At 38.5% G+C, this 15,688-nt stretch overlaps 1 protein-coding gene across 1 annotated transcript in view; it reads left to right on the forward strand.

Annotated features, from left to right (window-relative positions):
- MTUS1 (microtubule associated scaffold protein 1) overlaps window positions 1-15,688 on the forward strand; it is a 129,600-nt gene that overhangs the window by 28,372 nt on the left and 85,540 nt on the right. Inside the window, exons 2-3 of the mRNA XM_068942765.1 lie at window positions 4,768-7,007; window positions 9,301-9,490. Coding sequence (XP_068798866.1) covers window positions 4,941-7,007; window positions 9,301-9,490 — 2,257 coding nt within the window. The 5' untranslated portion in view covers window positions 4,768-4,940. The remainder of the gene's footprint in view (window positions 1-4,767; window positions 7,008-9,300; window positions 9,491-15,688) is intronic.

Below are 15,688 nucleotides of genomic sequence, written 5' to 3' on the forward strand. Positions count from 1 at the left end.
TCAGTTATATTTGGTTATGTGCTTAATCTCAAATAATAAAACCAACTTCTTTGTTTACTCTTCCTTACGAGCTGGTATTTGTCACCGACTCGTGTGTTCTTATTCCTCTTACTTCCGTGAGTTTGATCTCGTTGGTAGCTGTAAAACACAGTTGGGAGGAAAGGCAAATGAGCTGGAAAAACTTGCTGGTTGAGGGAGCTTGAAATAACTTTGTGAGCTCTAGGTTGAATTAAACAAACTGGTTAGATTTGCATAAAAACATGTTTTGTGAGGCTATTGTAACTCAAAGCTTCACTGATGTCCAGCACAGCTGACTCTGCTCCCCTTAGCTTTACAGCTCCTTCAGGTTTATGTAGTCAGTAATACAGTAGGGTTAGTGCATGTGATGGTGGACCTGTAACAATCTCTTGCTACTTAGTCATAACTTGAAGTGTCCAGAAATGGAATCTAGTATTTGTGGACCTTTTTTTTTTTTATAAGTATCCTTGTTATTGAAGTACAAGCGGGGTTTGCCTTATGCTTTACGAAAAGCTACTGGGCCAGTCTTCTAGTCTTGAATGCAGAGTTCTCCGTGAATGCACCTCATAGCAAAAATCAGAAGTTGGGAATTATTAAAGGAATAAAAATTCTTACTATAAAGACGCTGTATAAATCTCCTGGAATTGAAGATAGGGAAGGTCAACAAGGATAGATGAACAGCTTCTGTACACAGAACAATTGAGTAGATCAGGGCTGTTCACCTTGAAAAAGCAATGACTATGGGAGGGGATAGAAGGGTCCAGAAACGGTCGAATCATTGCACTGAACCAAGCCTGCTGAGAATTATTCAAGGTACAGTGTTTCATGAGGAAAGTCTGAGCCCAGAATCACTGAAGGCTGTGAGAATAGCTCAGGGAAAGTGCTAGCATTTGTTACCCGTGTTTGACAACCATTATAGTCAATAATAAGAGTAAGATATTAGGGTAGGTGTACCTTGTAGACTACCCCAAAACATAAGGCTATACATGCTAATAATGTAGTTTGTGTGTTATATGGGTCCAATGTTTCATGAGAAGTTGGCACCTTTCACATAACTTCAGGATGTCTGATTTCTGCACCTGGCTGCTCAATTGTTGTTCTACTTGATTTCTTCTATCCTTCAGGGTCAAGTTCTAACAGCTTAAAATTCATGCTCCTTGATTGCTAATGCATGTACTCTGGTACTTCAGCATGTTGAAGCAGGGCAGCAAATCTCAGTATACTAAGTGGCAAAACCTGTTAGTATGTGCCTCTGAAAGTGATCCTGCTCTTTCAGTCAGACATACAGGTGTGATGGCTTGTGACCATAGCTTGTGCATGTTTTCTTCTTCCCATACCAGGTATCTCACAGTGATTTTTATTTTAAAATGGCTTTCAGTAAAACACGCGAAATCCCACAGAGTAGCGGAAAGACTTCTGTGTTACAAATGTAACACCTTCACAGTGCCAGTACTGATGATATTGTTTGTTCTTAAACAAGCAATCGTTTTAGCATATGAGCACTTGTAATTCACTATTAAGAGTATATTGTACTTGTAATGTTACAAATGTTTGGGGAAAAGCTGCTTTAGGAACGTGTCCTCTTCTATAACTGTTCAAATTAGCGTGGCAATAGACTAATCAGAATCTGAAGTTACTAAGGCTGTGCAGGGAGCAGTGAAATAATGATAGTGTGCAAGTGCAGTATTGTATCTGAAATTACCCGTCTTCTCAGTACCATCTAATAAAACATGCTTGTGCACCCTTGAATGAAGTGTCCTGGGAGCAGCCTTCCTTGTAGCAGATTTCACTAGACTCTGACCTGTATACTACTGTCTCTGCTTTCAGAAGTATCCGCTGAAAAATCTGACTTGTGTGATTGTATTGTATGCTAGAATACAGTTGAGTAAACTGGTTGTAGTGTAGTGCATTCACATATGAAATGTCTTAAATGTATATTTAGATACAACTCAAATGGTTTCTGACTTCAGCAACCACAGTAATCTTAACAGTATAATACAGTTTTCTGCTGAAATGTATAGACACTGAAATAAACTTTTATCTAGTGTCAAAGCACGTTCAGGTGATGAGCACTTTTAAGACTGCCTTCCGCATGTCTGGGCGCACCCTCTAATTTCAGACTCTTTTTCTTCCCCTTGGAAGAAATGTACAAACATAGCTGATGGGTTTAAATAAACACTGTGGGTGAAAGAACTGAGTTCCAGATGGAGTACCAGGAAAAGCGTAAATTATTATTGTCTGCATTCTAACACTAACGCAAACTGACTTGCACTCTTGTAGTAATTTGTAAATTTGTAACTTGAATTATTCATAGTAATTTATGTTTTGATTCTTATTTACCCGGTGCTAAACTAGTCGCTATCCAACTGTTTCCCCTCCTTTTGTAGATGAGTAGAAGTTGCAGAAACTTAGAGCTGTGAGCCCTTTTCTGTGCATGTTCTGATGTACTTCTCTTGGATCTGGGGTTGGTGGCAGCCAAACACTTGAAGCCAAACACTTTAGGAGAATTTGCTTGCCAAATTCCTCTGCCCTTTTTCCAAGGTGATGGTTCTGTTCTCTTAAGCTCTTATCATATCTAAGCTGTTGAGGAAGGGAAAGCTTAAACTCTGGTAACGAAGACTTTTTTTGTGATGTTGAAGCATTTGGAATATACAACCGAAATCTGGCGAGTTGAGCTTTACTGGAAGCACGAGACAGCTGACCTCTTTTGCACTGCACCGGAGGGTATTTTGGAGGCCAGGCATGCAGAATGCCTGTTGACGTAAGACAAACTCAATGCAAGTTTATCAGTAGTGTTTGGCTTAGGGAGTTGCCTAAACCATTTATTGTCGGGAACAGGGGTAATATTCCTGGGAAGAGTAGCTCTATTTTCTCTGTGCATCTGCTACCCGTGAGCCCTGTAGAGCAGTTACTGATTGACGTTAATCTTTCATTCCATCTAGTATTGCAGGTTTTAAGTCTGAAGAGTCTAGCATCACCAGGAAGTTGTTTCATAAGCCTAATGGAGAATATTAAGTGCTTGTAGAGTAGGAATATCAGTATTTTAAGGACTAATATTAGTTAATCTACTCTAGAGTTTTACACAGGATGGTTAATCCTTAAAAAATATGTTTCACTGTTCTTCTGAAAGACTTTCATCTTTAGACTCTAAATGAGACTGTAAAACAGTATTTAAAACTGGAGTAGGTGATCATGAAATTATGATTTAAGTGAAATGTTACTTAAAAATAGCTGAATCAATGGAGGTTCTTTTGTATTTTTTTTTTCCTGTTGTGTGAAGGTCTTGAGTGAGCAGACTTCAATAGGTACATGTACACATTTGTATCTACAACTTTAATCCTTGCTTGTGTGGGGGTTTTTCTTTTTGTTTTCGCAAAATGTGGTCACAAAACTTACTTCATTCTCAGAGCTTGTTAAGTATTGATTGAACTGAGGCTTACTCAGCTGTCTGTGTTGCATGTGAAGCTTTGGAACGATTAGCAATCCGTACTACATGTAAGCTGCTACTGTAAAGTCACTCTTCAGCCTCTTGGGATCTTACTCTTACTGCTTGGCATATTGGAGTTCCTTATTTTCTATAGTGAGAAAGCTCTTGAAAGAAATAAGAATGCTATTTGGACCTGAGCTAATGCTAAATCAAAATGGGATCCCTTTAACCTGATGTTGAATGACTTGATGAGCAAACTATATTATCATTTAGTCTCCAGACGAGTAGAAACTGGTTTTAATGTGTCAAAACAATGCTGAAAACAAAGTTTGCAAATACTCTTCATTAGTTGATTCTGTGGTTGATTTGAATCAGTGGAAAATTATTCAGGGCAGGCTCTTATCCTGTCTCCAGGGAAGACTTTTTGAAAGAATTCTGGAATCTGTGTTCTCTGTGTGTGTGTGTTTTGGGGGGGGGGGGGGGGGGGTTGTTGTTGTTGTTTTTTTAATCTGCTATTAGAATAAAGGTACTAATATTGTTCCTGCTTCCATAGGTACTGAAGAATAGTGGGCAGGCATAGGATTTCATCCAGCCTTAAGGAACCAGCAGAGTTTAAGCAGAGGCTTTCTAGTCCAGCTGTTTCATCCTTGATTTTCTTTGGAATTTGGTGGGGGAAGAGGAGGGGAAAACCTGTCTGATCTAGATGGCTTATTGCTGTCTCCTTGTCCATGGTCTTTTTACTGATGCTGAAATCTGAGATAGGTGCATGTAGTCTCCTGTAAAGAAAAGGCTGTGGACTTGAGGCATCTCTTACTTGGTCCCTAGTGAACACAAATTCCTGCAGTCCTCCTGGAATGGTCAATGGTCTTATTTTCTGAGTGTTGCTTTTATATCCAAACTGTTTATAGGCCGTACAGCCTGCCTGCCTTTGATGGGTTTGAAAAAGCACTTATCTTGAATGTAGTTATTCAAATCCGGTTCCCAGCTGAGGAAAACAGGGTTTAAGCAAAAATGTCAACATTTTGGAAGATGCATTCTTGCTCTTAGTAACTTACCTTCCCATGCTATTTATTGTGCTGGCTTTATCTTAACTCTTCGAAAGTATTTCTTGATAACTATTTGTTTTTTTTTTCTCCCCTGCTGTGGTTTTCATATTTGTTTCTGTACTTTGAGGGTTTAATTCTCCTGATGTTAGAGGAAAAAAATCAAGAATTACTGCTTTTCTCATTGCAGGCTAATCATTATCTGAAACGACCATTGATTAATATACAAAAATGCAATTGTGGTTTGGCTAACAATTTTTAATTTCTTTTTGCTTTTAGACCCTTTGGATATTCTTGGCAAGCATGAAAACGAAGAACTGTTCCTTGAGTGTCTTGCAGGACAGTTGATATGTTCCAGGGGAAGGCTGTTTGTTCTACAAAGTTGAGAAGAATCTGCGTTCTCCTGGATTTTAAATAAATATAAAATGAAAGTTTAAAATTTAGCCTCCAAAATGAATATTGAAAAGTTGGATGAAAAAGCAAAGAATGGCTTGAAGTCTTCATTGCTCGTAAGGGATGAAAATGGAAATAACTACACTTGCGACGAAGCTACATCTTGCTCAAAGAACTGTGCCACCAAGGTGCGTGGTAGTTCAACTGACCAAAATATAGTGACTGAGCATGACTATACCAATGTTGAAGATAAGAGTGACTTCAAGAGAATTCCTTTAAAACATCAGTGTACTGAAGCACCGGGTCTGCAGAAAACTCCTAGTGGGTGTAACTGCACAGGAGCTTTATTAGGAGATACAGATGATACATGCAAGTCATCTGTGACAGAGCAGACTTGTGCATGTACTTTGAGCTATGACCTGAATGAAACAACAAGCTTCCCGAAAGATAACCTTGCTATGGCAAAAATGCAAAACCCGAATATTGAACAATTGGTGCCTTATAGTCAAACTGACTCTGACTGTGTATTGCCTCTTCCTGCTTCAGAGCAGGACACGCAGTCCGTGATGAAAGATGGGGTACACTGCCACCTGAGCACAGTAGATGTTGCTAATGTTATGGGTGGAACAGTGGGAACTGATCAAAATGAAGACATACGTCTGAGGAAAACGCTAATATCTTCCGATGAAGTAAATACAAGAGAGAAATTTGATACAATTGGCCCAGGAAAAACACCTAATTTCTCTTCTCTCATGGCGGCTTCACAAGGCCCAAATGCCCATTTGGAGATTGAAGTGCTTTGTCCTGCCTCTGCAGATGTCAAACACTATCTGAAAAATATGAATAACATTGAAAAAGAACCACAGGAAACGGAAATACAGTCCGTAAAACTAGCCGCTGGATCTGTAGATCCTCACAGGAGAGACTTCTTATCGCTGCCCGTTAGCATGTGTGAAGATGAGCAAAAGAAAATCTTCCGGCCTACACCTGAGCTTGATGGAACTGGACATTCCACTGGTGAAACACAGAAGGGTAGACCTGTAAGCAACATACACCTCCTCCCAGTAGATACTACTGATGGAAAGCAAGTATCAAAGAAAACAAGTGAACATTTAACCAAAGAACCAAGTATCTCTAGAAATGCTGCTTTTGGAGATACGAACAACAGTCCTGTCATAACTGAGACGCTAATCTGCAGCGTACCAAAGCCAGAGAGGACTGTTAAACCTGAGCTGAAATGCGAAACCACATTTGTGGTCTTCAGTCCTGTGGCTGATGAAAGCGGTTCTGCTCTATGTACTTCAACCCCTAAAGAACGATCAAAAAATACAACTTTTTCCATTTCAGCTATGGCAGAATTTGGAGACAAGTCTTCTAAACTAATCCCCAATGAAGTGTTTGTGGGAGAGCATGATAGAAGGCCTTCGTTTAAAACTAGTTCATGTCAAGTAGCAGGAAAGCCAGTAGGCAGGTCTGCTATTGTGTCAACAATAACCAAAGCAAGGAAATCGGAGATTGTTAGTTTTCCCAGACCTAATTTCAAAAATGTTAAGCCAAAGGTTATGTCCAGACCTGTGCTGCAGTCAAGAGAGAGTGCATCATTAAAAGGATCTCCTCAATCCCCCCAACTATCGTCTATCTCCTCGACTTCACCAGTTGCTTCCCCGAGGCAATTGTCCCCTTCCATAAAGGTGCTGAAAAAGAAAATAGATCTAAGTAAAGATACTAAAGTGGAATTGCCTGTGAATAAGCCCCATAAGCTACATCTTAGCAAACATCTCTTCACTAGCCAAGTTCTGCATGCCACAACTCATCCCAGAAATGCTTCCCACAAGGCTTCAAAGACACCTGCATTAAAGCAGAATCTGGAAGACACTGGCAAAGCAAGCTCTTCCAATTCAGCTTGCTCTTTGGTTTCTGCTGCACTTCTAACATGTGTAGGGAACTCAAAAGGGATGCTTAAGGATAAATTGGAAAGTTCAAACTCTTTAACGGAGCCCTATGCTCAAAATAACTGTCAGACTGGAGTTGAAAAAGAGCAGCATGGCAATATGGGAATTCTTCTGGAAGCAGCGTTGTTAAAGGATAAAGCGAATGAAACGTTTGACTTGCGCTCCGATTCTTTGGTAAGTGTGGTTTTGTTTTTTAAACATAATTGTATGTGTGTATGTGTGAAAAAGGCAATTCTGCATTGCACAATGTTGAATGGAAATTGTTGGATGCAGTTTGCGTCTACTAATGTAACTGTAGATGACTAGTGCAATTGGAATGAAATTGTAGATTCTTGAGGTAAAGTCTCCCCTCAGGAAAGGGAGAGAAGTACAGTTTCACTAACTGCTTGAATTTTTAACTAAATGGTAAGCACTTGGCTTCAAGTGCTGCTTATGTCTTCAGCTTTCATTTTATTTCATGGTATAAAACTTGTCTATGAAGTCTTGTTAAGACAATGCTGTCAGTAAGATTTCCAATGAAAGTATGCAGGTCTTAATTTGGTCAAACTAGTAAAATTGTCTAGCATAATTCGTTAAGATTTTTCTAAATATGCATATTAATATGCACTCTTATCAAGGTAACTTTAGCAGTGCTCTAAATAGAACTTAGAGATAAATTGTTGGTTTTTGAAAAAACTGTAATTGCCAAAACTTTTAGAATTAAATTATATGTTTTAAACTTTCTTATGGAAATATTGCACATATATTAACAATTTTAAGTGACACAAAATCCCAAGGTCAGCAAGTTGGTCAAGGACTTTATTGGTTTTGTAGCTTAAATGTGTGCTTTAAATAATTTGGGAGTTTTATTTGAAGTAAAGACAGGGCTTGTTAGAATAATTAGACCAGCCAGGAAGTGTTTTAATGTTTTTCATGCAGAAGACTTCTTGTGCTTTTTTTTTTTTGGGGGGGGGGGGTGGTGGGGAGAGGGGAGGGCTATTAGCCAGCTGGAAGGTGTAAACTTCCTGGCTGGAAGGTATGACTGTACCGATTGGTTGGGAAGTATTTTTGGGCTAGTTCACTACCTGTCAGACGAAACATGTTGTTTTGAAATGCTCTGAAAGGGGCTTAAAAAAAAAAAAAAAGGAATGGTGGGGAAGAATGGAATAGCTTTGGGGTTGGGTGGAAGAAATCACAGAAGGCATCGCAGGGATGCGGAGCTGGAGTCTTGAAGCTGTGTAGAATCTCTTCTGTTGTTCACTCACGAGTTCAACAGTCTTATTTTAAGTCAGTGAAATGGAGGCAGCGTGTGTCATCAGTAAAACTGTCGTTGCCAGTGTTTTTGGCAGGCTCTGTCTAGATTTGTCAGAAAAGCTCTGATGTTCAGTAGGTGGAGGAAGTTACTTCAGGTGAAGTAGAAGTAGCTGTTCGTTTTTGAAGCATTGCAGAACAAATTGATAAATAGTATTAGGCATTACTCAGAGACCTGAATGGACGTGAAAGCAAGGACTATCTCTTTTAATTCTGAGGTCTTGTAAAGCTTGGATTCTCTCGCCCCTTCCTTTTTGAAAGTGAGGGTTGAAGAAGATGCTTTTAATTTGTTAGGATGGAAATCCTTGCTGTTTTAACTGTGCTGTTGGTACTTGGAAAATGCATAGGATAAATTCTCTGAAACTTCTCCCACAGTAATCAGATGGAATCCGTTTAATGTTATTCTCTGGTAAGTGGAAGTTAATTCCTGAAAATGAAGATTGCAGTCAAAAGTGTAAAGTGCATGCGATATGACCAAATCATTGTGTATCTGTTTGAGCTGCAAAAAAATCAGGAAGATGGCAGATGCTTATTGGCTTGCCTTTATAGGTTTACCTTTATAGAATGAATAATTCTGAGTTAGTGCCTGCTTAAACAGGAGCAAGAATTTTAGCAAGAATTTTGTACAAAAGATAGATGAGGGCTATATATACACCAGTGTTTTTTAAACCTGTCCTGGACTCCTACCTGAATTTGTAATTTGGCTGTGCACTTGAATGTGAAAAGGTTTTCCTGTTTCAAAATCATAATTCAAGACCTAGACCAGGAAGCTTATTACACTAGCTGTGATATTTCAGATAGTACAGGATAACGTAACTATTTAGTATGTTAATCTATGTAGTTGCTTGGTAAAGAATTCATCTTGATTAGGTGCATTTGTGTGATCAGATGGTTTAATTAAAGCTTTGGGGGAGCAGGATGGGAACCTTGACCTAAAATGATAATATATGTAACCTGTGTAGCATGTTTGTCATTATCAGTGACTAGCTTAACTTTTATGTTGCTTAAGGCCATTTAAGAGATTATTTTTGAAGCTCTCAACTACAGATAATATTGCTGACTGCTTTCTTTTGTGGACCATGTGACAGCAAACAGCTAAACGTGTCCCTTATCTGAGTTGTCAATATTTCATTATAGATACCAGAAAGATTATTATTTATTTATTTATTTTAAATAGATATCTTCCCCAAAAGTTGGGGCAGCACAAGGGAAAGATACACCAAAGAAAGGGCCAGTCACACCACGAAGTGCATCAGCTCCCAAGGTTAAAATAGTATCATCCATGTTTCCCTTGAAGAGAGGAAGTGAAAATATCTGCACAATTAAAGGACCTTCTCACAAAGGAACTGTTCTGTCCTCAAGCTCTGGTAAGATAATTTGTCCCTGTAATATCTGATCTAATTCTTAAAATTAAGATAGCACATTTAATGTACTTCGAAGAGAACATTTAGGATGGCATAGAGCTATATTTTTAATGTTATATGTGATTCTATCTAAATTGCTAATACAAGGGGGGGAAAAAGGGCAGATTCCACCCAGTCATCTTCATATTGTGTCTGGTAAGGAATGTGTTTAGGAGGGTGTGGTGCTATTAGAAGAAATAAGATTTTAAAGTATTATGTGTAGTTTGGTTATATAACAGAGCTTTGTGGAAGTATTGCTAGAACTACTTGGAGTGTGAAAGTGAAAAGGAGAAAAAATAGACCTTGGACACAGAGTGTGTAGGACAAGTGGCTTTATACTATTCCAAGGAGAATGAGCCCTCGTTTTGGAACATAACATGATTTATTCAACCTAGTTTCAATAACTCTGTTCCCTAGAAAGGGGAGAACGTAACTGAATGAGACCCTCCAGTTTGAGCTTGCGTCTAATTCAGCTCTAGCTAATTAATACTGAGGAGAAAAATCTCAAAACTAGTCTATAGGGTGCTGTTCAAATTTGATGACTGCAAACTATATTCTGTAATTATACGGTAGAGATTCAGAAATGCTCCTGTGAGTTACGTGCTTTTTTTTTTTTTTTTAAACGTGGCAGTATAGCTAATGGCAAAGGTAGCTTGACTACAAATGTCTACACTACAATACATTGTAATTTGAAAAGTGCGCACACCTAGCTATATCCAGCAAAACCTGTTCTTCATTTTTTTTCTCACCTACTCAATCTAGAACTATAAAACAGTGCAAAATACTGCCATTAGTTGTATGCGAGTGGTGAAATGAGATTAGAAATCTATCTCTGCAACTCTTAATGGAATGAGTTCCTCAAAGAAAATGGATTTACGCTATTCTGTCTTGAGTGTTGCTAGTGTGAAAGACTTGTTCATTGAACAAGGTACCTGTAAATCACCAGTTTCTTGGAAGACTTATCACCACTCTTAAAACAGCAATTTAGAGCTTTCCTGTCCTTACCTATGGTCTTAAAAGAACTGAGATAAGTGGTGGGTGTTGTGGTTGTTTGGGGTGTGTGTGTGTGGTGGGTGTTTTCTTCTTTTTATTTTTTCTTTTCTTCCCTTTACGCTATTAATCCAGAGCAGTTTTGTAACATCATCACTAGGAATATATGTAAGCAATATGATGATGAAGTTCTGCTTCTAGAAGTACAGTGCGCTTTTTTTTTTAATGAAGGGAAGAAGTCATTCACAATAAGCACCTTTTTCCTTTAACCTTCATATCCCAACAACCTGGTTGCTTCCTGAGGTAATAGAATAAATTCAGCTAATTCTTAGCCAGTTGCTAGGTGTATTTGGATCATCTGACAGGGACACAAATAAATGTAGTGAGTCTATCGAGTACTCTGATCGCTGAATAAGAGAGGTGATGCTATAGCACTGTGTCATGTCTCAAGTGTGTATACTGCAGGAGAAAAAGCAGTCAATCCATCCTAAGTCTTTTGTGTGTGTACCTTTCTTAGAATGAACAAGAACTTGTAAGCAACGGGTATATCATGAGCTGTCATTTTGGGTGAGAAGCCAGAAACTTCCCTACAAAAATTAAAAAATTAGTGTTAAAATCTTTGAGCAAGCTGACAGGAGTAGAGATTTTGATAATTTCTTTTTAAGTTATAAGCTAGCTTTCTTCATAGATAACACTAAAATAATAGGAGGCATATATTCTAAGAAAATTCCCTGGTCCTCTCCCAAACAGGAGGGGGCAGAGATTTGTTGTCTTCTCTCTCTCCTGTAAACACTATCTTAGCATTCTGTTTTTTTGTAAGCTTACATGCAGAGCACTTTAAGCTAGAGAGAAAAATGTCCAAGTCCTCTGCATGTGTTTATTTCAAAATGATTACTGAACACTGTTTACCAGTACTACTGTAACTTGGTTGGAACCTGAAACTTCTGCTGAATTAGAAATTGGCTCTCTAAGAGGTGAACCCAATTGGATTTCTCATACCAATGTGGTTTTTGAAATGGAGAAGATCCATTTCTGCAGCGAAGATAACTCCAAATCTAACTAGATATCTCAAAATATTTTCTCCCTTCTGTAATTATTTTCCCCCTTTTATGTAAGAAGGAATGACCTGCAATCACATACTTATTCTGGAATGAAAATCATAATTCTCTAAAGTTGACTTTTCCATAATAGAGTAAAAGAAAAATTTGTGTAGTACTGGATGACAATAAGAATGCCTTCTATATGTTTCTATTAGTAAAAATATCTACTAGAAATCAAGACATGGAGAATGAAAGTGTTTGAGCGGCCTTGGTGTGCGTGTAACTTGGTGTGTGCGTGTAATTTTTGTAGTCTTGGTTAAGGTCTTTAAAGCAGCCCAGAAATGAGGGCAACTATTGTTTTCGGTCCCAGCAAACATGCGCAGCCATCTAATTGGATATACTTAACCACTGTGGAAAAGTAATAGCCTGCTAATAGCTGAGGTGATATGGTTTTGGTAAAGTCATGTCTTTGACTCGAAGGGGAGGTGGTCCCTTGGAATGTCAACCCAATTTCTTGCTCCAAAGTCTTTTACTGTGAACCACTTCCAAAAATTACATACTGCCACCTATGCAATTGGAATGAAGTGCTGGTCAGGCTGGGCCACAAGGAATTTGATTTGTGTTTGAACAGTGTAAGATAAGAACATATGTGATTACTTTTAGATCTACAAGTAAATTGCCTACCACTGTCTCTTTTTAACTTGTGCTGAATGCAGCCTACCTATTAGTATGTAGAATAAAGGGGGTCTTATGCCTTTCCTACAAATAAGATTTCTGCGTATACTTTACCTACACTTAGCCTTAATATTATATCATTGTTTTTGATTATTCCCCATTATACAGAACTTCATGTTACTGGTGCTGTCTTAGTGAGCTTTGTCAAGCCTTACGAGCAATTAAAAATTAAAAAAATTTGGGGATCTCAAAGTGCCAAAAGCATTATTTTTTCTGATGACTGTTTAAAAACTTCCAGAAATCAAAGCAAGCCATTTGAACTTCATAATTCTTCATAATCAAAGATCCTTTGCCTCTATTTCTAAAGTGTAAGATCATCACCTGACAGTTCGTTCTGTGATTCCACCAACTGTTCTGTCTCTTTTTAAGTCACTGAGATCTTGTTAGCAAAGTTATCGCCATGTGCTTTGCTTGGGTTTTGTGCGAGTCTAATCTAATGGCCCTCCCTTTCCTCTCTTGCTAATATTTTCATAGCATATAACTAGAGTAATGAAAGCTTGAGGAGAGGGGAGCTCAGCACTGAATTTCGTTGTTCTTTAGAAATCACGAAAAGTTGACCATACTGAAGGACTTCAGGACTTCTGCAACTAACTGAAGCAGGGGGAGAAATAATTCAGATAGCTTTCCCCATACATTATAGCAAATATGTTTAAGTTACATTAGAAATACCTTAAAGGCTTTAGTGATGTCCTGAAATACTGATTCTTTTGTTAGTTTGAAATTGTTAAATTCTTTCCATTGAATTTTTTCCATGATCTTATGGTTAAATGGGTAATTCAGAGAAGCTTCCAAAGTGTTAAAACTAGAACAGGCCATGGGAAATGAAGACAGTGTTTATAACTGAGTGTTGTTGCAATTTATTGCACGAAAAGTCTTTGAGATGAAAAATCAAAACAAAATGGATTTCCATTGTGTTTCCATACAGCTAGAAATGGCTAGGTAAACTTTATAATTCAGGACTATTTTTTTCACAATACTAACAAAGCAGAACCAGAGCAGTTTAGTTTTAATAAGTGTTCTCAAAATCTTGAGTTTCTGTTCTGATGCTGAACCTACGAGCTTAACTAAACCTTATTACTGCAAATCACTGTGCAGCTTCTATCATTCCTGCTATCCACCATGTGACTCTTTAAAATTGGATTGATGTGCTGCCAAGAGGAAACAAAATACTTTTAAAAAGTGAGCATAACTTCCAGGTTTTCTGGCCTGAAACTGTCAAACTTTCTCAAAATGCTGGTCTGGAGAGTTATCCTGTAATTGTATCCTGTATCCACCATTTGTATGCGTTTTCTTGCATTGTCAAATCTGCAAATAAGGTTAAAACCTTATTTCAACCCCTCTTACTCTTTTTTCTTCTTTTTCAGAACAGCCAGCCTCCTTCTAGGGATCCTAAAAGCAGTTTTGTCAGGCACTCACTTGTCCAAGATATTATTTTTCCTTCCAGCCATGAGTCCGGTCTAAGTGACTTCCTTTTCACTGTATCTGTAGTGCTTCGTTACAGTAGTTGGTCAGCGTAAAAGTTAACTTTAAACTCCTATATCCTTTTTTGGAGGTGTGGGAAGGGGACAACCAGTACATGGGTTTCCATGAAGCGTGGTATGTCTGTAACATGATACAAACCTTGGCAGACACCTGAAAGCCTCAGTCTGACCTTAATGTTATCCAGCCAGAACTTATGCTAAAGGGATGGAGAGGGTCAATGTGTTCCCTGCTGGAAGGATGTCCTTGCTAGGTGGCTGTGGGGAAGGGCCTTGACTCATCTTGAGTAGGTTCTTAAACAGCATCAACCTGCTTCGTGATCTTTACTGACAAAATCACTGCTCATCATGCTGCTTCTGTCTGTTTCTTTTCCTTGTTGAGTTTGTTACCTTCTCTTGGAGTTTCAGCCATGGGAAAAAGTTATCTGGTTCGAGAGGGAAATCTAACAATTTAATGCATCTGAAGGGCCTTTTGCCCAGTTAATCAGTTTGTTCAGGAAGCAGTGCTAGTTGTGAGGGCTTGGGAATCTTGCAGATCTTCCTTTCTCTGGAAGTCTCTGATAGCATGGGTTAGACTTCCCAGCTAGTGTTTCTACTCCAGCCAGCCCTTGCTTCCTGACTGTCCTTGGGAGCTGCCTGAAGCAATGTATATCGCTGTGCCAAGTACTGACCTATCTGTCTCAGGTACTCAATCATTTGTGTACAGAATGGTCTATTCACATTTTAAACTTACAAAGGAGCTGCAAGATTACGTAATCTGAATTCAGCAATATCAGTTTGCTTTCAGCTTTGGCTGCATATGCTAGGGGAAAAACTTGCCGTATTTCCTACTTCTTTTCACATTTCATTTGCAAGGAGATAGCTTACCGTGGAATAGATAACTATAAATATTCTGCAAGCCTTGTACAAGGTTCAGCATAAAATCAGCTGTTTGGAATAAACTTCCTGTTAGTCTTAAGTCAAATGGATATTGAGAGATAGAAGTGTAATGTTCTTTGGCCGCAAGGTAATTTGCAACCTGCTAAAATGAGTGACATAAGAGTAGGTTGGTTGATTAACCTCTGGTTTGGTAACCTTAGATGTGTGATGTTTTGAGCTTTTTGGGAGGAGAGGGGGCATTGTCAAAGTTTTAGGATGAACTTAACACAGTACTTCGAATAAAGATAATTATCTCCAGTATTCTGTTGAACACATACCTTGACTTTCAACTTCCAGAAGTGAATGTTCCATCTTGTTAGCTTTGTTTCTGGTGCAATGAGTGACCCTATGAGGGAGATGAGTGCAATTTTTCCCATGTGTTTCTAAGTTCTTTACAGGTGGCTTGTGACTAGGCACATCCTGGTTTTAGTGTGTTATACCTGAAGCAAGAAACATGTTGTAATCAGACTTGCAGTGACTGGTACTAACAGTTCACATATCAATGCTGTCAGAGATGAATATATATCTATAAGAATATTCTTCTTTAGAAATGAGGTGAGCACCAGTTCCCTGCGGGGGAATTTCTTGGTACCCATTTACTTGCAAGGACATGCTGGTGTGTCTTCAAATAACTCTTCACCTTCTCTGGTTAGTCTTGAATTCTCTCAGAATATGAGGAGAGAAGGAGAAAAAACACAGAAATTCCTGTCTTCCTGAAAAAAATTGTATTTGTATTTTGCTCCAGTGAGGTTTCTTCTTCATGCAAGACATGGACTACATAATGTCTGCAACAGGAAACTTAAAATATTTTATTGGTAGTGTGGATATAAAAGCTACAAGTTACCACAAAATCCTCAGTGTGTAATAGGAAGACGTGTGTGGTGTCGAAGGCTGGACAAGAGTGAAAAGCATAATTGGATGTAGTCAGTAGTTTTCTTGTGTCTATTTTCTTTATATTGCACTCCTTTAGTTCTCCCTATGCCTATTTCTATTAAATAGAC

The sequence above is a fragment of the Struthio camelus genome, chromosome 4 (genome assembly GCF_040807025.1).
Source record: "Struthio camelus isolate bStrCam1 chromosome 4, bStrCam1.hap1, whole genome shotgun sequence".
Lineage (NCBI taxonomy): Eukaryota > Metazoa > Chordata > Aves > Struthioniformes > Struthionidae > Struthio > Struthio camelus.